Source organism: Montipora capricornis, chromosome 11, assembly GCF_036669925.1.
Source record: "Montipora capricornis isolate CH-2021 chromosome 11, ASM3666992v2, whole genome shotgun sequence".
Classification (NCBI taxonomy): domain Eukaryota; kingdom Metazoa; phylum Cnidaria; class Anthozoa; order Scleractinia; family Acroporidae; genus Montipora; species Montipora capricornis.
Window position 1 is genome coordinate 9,885,071 of NC_090893.1, and position 5,000 is coordinate 9,890,070.

Below are 5,000 nucleotides of genomic sequence, written 5' to 3' on the forward strand. Positions count from 1 at the left end.
TTTCTAACGAAACACTTTATGCTTCTAGGATCCTAACACAGTTCGTGAGATTCACCAATACCAAGTGACAGGTTGGCCTGACAAGGGAGTTCCGAAAAACGCGCACTGCATTATCGACTTGATAAACATGGTGGAACGTTCACAGCGAAAAAGCAGTAATGCGCCGTTGGTTGTACAATGCAGGTGGATGGATTTTTCTACCATTTGTGAAAGTACCCATAGATTCTGTTTTTTTTTTCCTCAATAGGGTCTACTCATAACCCGTTCCATATAGGGATTGATCTTTCATTTCCTAGCATTTCTTGGCCCGCCATTTATAAAGACGGCTTTCTTGATTAAGTAGTAGCAGTAGCAGTAGTAGCGGTAGCAGCAGCAGCAGCAGTAGCAGTAGTAGCAGTAGCAGTAGAAGTAGCAGTAGTAGTCGTTGTGAATAGTAGTAGTAGTAGTAGTAGTAGTAGTAGTAGTAGTAGTAGTAGTCGTCGTCGTCGTCAAAAGAATTTTGGCTCCAAAGTGAAGCTAGTGAGAATGATTAGCACAAAGGCAAAATATAATTATTTTTTGCCTGTCATTTATGATGCGTTCTGTAACGTAGCTTAAAGAAAGATAAAGTGGGGGTCGTGTGTTTTTTTGCGCTCAAGTTCCTATCACTTTGTTACACTGCGATTAAGTGTAGTATCGATTGGCAGCCGCTGTTTCCGGAAAGGTGCCAGTGCTCCTTCTCCGAAGAGCCTGGTTACCGGTTCTCGCGTCAAGCCGCCTCTCTCGCAGAAGGAACGAAGTCCGGACTCGAGAGAGAAGTTGCAAGCAAGCCTACGATCAATTAAGATCAGAGGAAAGCATATCTTTGGCGTTTTTAGAGTGCCCTCATAAATTATTAACTTCAATATCTTTGAGCCGAGTCACGCATTTCTTCGTGTAGGTCTCGTCTCCATTCTTCCATGGATAATTACTGGGCATTTTAAATACTAAAAACAGTGCTTACTGGTAAAGCAGGTGATGTTCCCGTCTTCGCCATAATCGTCGTTATCATTCTTGATAACATGACAATGTTGAACTTTCAGTGAAACCACCTTTGTACTGATCTGTCGGTTTCGTTATAGCGATGGTGTTGGCAGAAGTGGTACCTTCTGTGCGATCCTCTCCATCATCGAACGCCTCAAGTCAGAACAAGTCATTGACGTCTTTCAGTCAGTCAAAGTCATTCGAGTTAACAGACCGAAAGCTGTCAACTGTAAGGTAGGATTGACAATAGCATTAGCTCCAATACGCTTGTCCAAAAAATTATTGGGCGGTTTTTAATCATTTAAAGGTAATGGTTGTTCATTGATTGATGCAATTTAAAATGTTGCCATTTCAGAGTTTCAGTAAAACAAAGGAAAAAGAATAACCAAAACAATTTAAAGGTGTAATTAAGAGTGATTATGCCCAGTTATGCTATATCACTTACAATTACGATCGATAAATTAAGGGTGCTTTCGATTGACCGGATTCCGGAATAGGATTACATGGTATACCAGTTATAAATCCTTCGTTTTTATGGAGATTCACATTAAAACTGTAAAGCACCTGCTAAAATGCTATTTTAAACATATCTTTATTATCCTTGTTGCTTAAAAACGCCAAACATACGCGGCTTTAAATCATCACTTCACGTATTCTTATTCCGGAATAGGGTCAATCGAACGCACCCTTAGTGTTTAAATATTGTCCCTCAGCAGCTAGCGGTGTGGTGGTCAAGTGGTTAGGTGGCGGGTTAAAGTAATCAACATTCCCAGATTTGAGTCCTATGTCGATACACTTGGGTTGTTTTTCTCAAACCAAAATGGCCATTTCCCATAATCCATACCAAGCTTTCAGTCTTCTAAATTAACGATAATAGTTAATTCAGAGAAAATTAGCAATTGTGTATATCAGATAAATTCGGGGTCGAGGATCGGTTGGATACCTCAGGCCACGCAATCGCGCGGTCATGGGTTCGAGTCCCGTTCGAGGCCGCTTCTGCGTAAGCTGCTTCATGACTGCGATGATTTTCCTGACTTTCATTTAAAATTGAAAGTTAAAGCGGCGTTTCACACTGAATGCAAGGTTCTCGCACTCCGATCGATCCACACGACGTCACGTCGTTGCGAGATTAAAAGGGAAACAGAGTTTCGTTTACAAAAATAACCTACTGTAATTCACCAAATTCCGCCCTCATTTTCTCTTGTAAGGACGGTGCCTACTATTGTTATTGCGCATACGTTCTGCGCATCTCGAGATACTCGGGGTTTCTAACGGTGATGGTTACCAATACAGTGATATTTTTGTGCGGTTTAAAACTGTCCGGAGAATTTAGATCTTGGTAAGTTCTCTTGGTTTCCAAAAAGAAAATTGGGGCTAAGCATGCATTTTTGAGAGATAATTAAGTTTCAATTTAAGAAAGAACGCCATACATTGCTTCGTATTTTAACGCTTTTTACAAATATTATTCATCAATTATCTTTGAAAATGCGTGGTTACCCCCAATGTTCTCTTTGGATTTCAATAACGCTTGTTAAGATCTACATTTCCTGCCAAAAATACCTTTGAATTAGTAGGCAACGTCCATAAAATGAAGTCTTGCCTGCGTAAATTGAAATTAGGTTGGGTAAATTACTTTGGGATTATGGGTTCACTTCTAAAAGCGCTCTGTTGTCTTTTCGTATTCTCAATATACTAAATCTAATGCATTTTTTTGCTGCAGCGCGTCTCCCCCTGGCGTTGTGACGTTTGTTTCTCGAACCTTTAACATTGATTTTCCGATTTTTTTTTCTTTGTGTTAAAAGGATTTGTTTTGCGCTTGTTTTTAGGCCCAGTACGTGTTCTGCTACAACATTGTACAGAGGTATTTGGACTCGTTCAACGACTATTCAAACTTCAACTGAAACGACCAGAAGACATTACGTTTCAACTGTGTTACAGTTGGTTTATGTATGTCGGCGAAGCTGACAAAAAAAGCCTTTACATTGGAGAATGAGGGCACAGATTGCATGAAATTACACGCTGGAAGCGAGTTGTGTTTGTAGTAGTAAAAGATACGTCCACATTTGCAAGTAATGAGATGTACCCACTGTGTGGGAAACGTTATCAGAAGTTTTTTAATAGGGGCGAACATCCAGTACCCCTACTTTGAATTATCGGCCTTTTTGACCGTTTAGCTTTAAATTGCTGTTTCCTGTGTAAACATTTTCAAAAGTTGATTAATGCACCTGTAATCAGAGACGTCGCACAGTGGTTGGAAAAGGCGTCAATATTTGGTTAGACAAGCTTATTTTGAAAATCGTTAACACTGTCACAGAAGAGTGAGTTAAGTTCCAATGTCATGGGTTCCTGACGTAATGAAGTGTCCCCTAACATTACAAATCAACTAAGCATCCCTACGCTGCCCAATTTAATACCAATCACTATAACTAAGCAATAAGCGCCAAACTTAACTGGTTGTTATAAATACCTTACTAGGCAATAGGTTAACATTTCAAGGGACACTTCGTGACGCGTTTATCAAACCTTGCGTTCATCTCATTAGCAATAATCCTCAGTCTCGACCCCAGAGCTCTTCTCTTGATTGAGGGAGAGAAGAGCTCTGGGGAACCCTGTAACAATGTGTCTTCTCATTGGTTTTTGTGAAGAACAATCAAAAACGTCTCTAATTGGTGCATTCATGTTAACACGAGGAGTGAGCAGGCGCCCTAAGGTTTTGGCTGTGACAACCCTACGGCGCATGTTTTCCTTTACAGAGTTTCCCAGAGCCTTGAGTCGATCCAGGGCTCTGGTGACGAGAATGCAATAATTCTGTAATGTCATAAGTAAATTGCGTAACGCACTTCCTTGACCCACTTTGATGATGATTTAGCAAGTGTATCGTGCCGCTTATTTAAATTGAGCCACATCTGTTAACAATTAAGTTCAATCTAAAAACTACTTTTAGTGTGAACGTACTTTTAAGAACTACTTGTTCGAGTAAGAGCTCACGAAACCATGTTAGGAGCTGAAAGAGGGGACCCTTTTGTCGCGAAGAAAGGAAAAATTTATCGATACTTAAAACTTGTCTCAACGAGACCAAATGAAGCATCGTCGTCATCGTAAACTACTTACCCTTAAAAGACGTCGAATATTTGTCCGGAAACGTTCTCTCTCCTGTGCTAAATAAATGCGAGTCGTATTTAAGCTTATTTTATTGCTAACTTTCTTGCTTTTTGGTAAAATTATATTTAAATGTAGTTAAGCTAGGCATTTGATGCATAAGCTAAGTTGACGTTCATTTTGACCCGTCAAGGTGAAAGAAACTGTCAATATCAAATTAATATATTGTTTGGGGATTTAGATTTTCTACTAAAAGAGATCGTTATTTTTTATTACAAATTTATGGCTTAGAGCACAGACTAAGGGCGCTTTCGATGGACTCTCTTGATCCCGGAATAAGTATACGTGGACTGATGATTTAAAACGATATATCTGGCGTTTTGAAGCAACAAGGACAATAAAGATAAACTTAAAATAGCATTTTAGCGGGTGTTTGAATCTCCGTAAAAACGAAGGATTTCTGACCTATATTCCATGTATTCCTGTTTCGGAGTACGGTAAATCGAACTCACCCAAATTCTCTCTCTCCAAGAGAGTGCCCTTTTTCTAGGCGTTTAACCTTATTTTGGTATTACATCATATTATATTATATTATATTATATTATATTATATCAGTTTCTAGAAAAAATAAATAAATAGGAAATCAATGTATTCATGTAAAATAGAATGTATGACGTTGTAAACTTCGTCAGAGGTTTACAATATAAATTTAATTTATAGAAGTATTGTCTCATTAAAGCTCGTATTTTATTGGATTAAAATCTTCCTCTTTGGACTCAATTTGGACTTATTTTTCTTTACACTGGCATAGTGTTCGTTACATCTGGGACTGCCTTGCTCTTCGTTGCTTTCTGCTTGGCGATTTTGATCTGTGAAGACGGTAAGATGAATAACCGTCG

General features: G+C 39.0%; 2 protein-coding genes across 8 annotated transcripts in view; one reads left to right on the plus strand and one right to left on the minus strand.

The window, feature by feature from the left end:
• Positions 1-4,873, plus strand: part of LOC138022878 (receptor-type tyrosine-protein phosphatase S-like) — a 199,015-nt gene extending 194,142 nt beyond the window's left edge. For all 3 annotated transcript variants that reach the window (XM_068869866.1, XM_068869868.1, XM_068869869.1), the window contains 3 exons: positions 29-183; positions 1,101-1,236; positions 2,829-4,873. In XM_068869866.1, coding sequence (XP_068725967.1) covers positions 29-183; positions 1,101-1,236; positions 2,829-2,903 — 366 coding nt within the window. In that variant the 3' untranslated portion in view covers positions 2,904-4,873. The remainder of the gene's footprint in view (positions 1-28; positions 184-1,100; positions 1,237-2,828) is intronic.
• Positions 1-5,000, minus strand: part of LOC138022885 (uncharacterized) — a 158,542-nt gene that overhangs the window by 112,671 nt on the left and 40,871 nt on the right. The window lies entirely within an intron of this gene.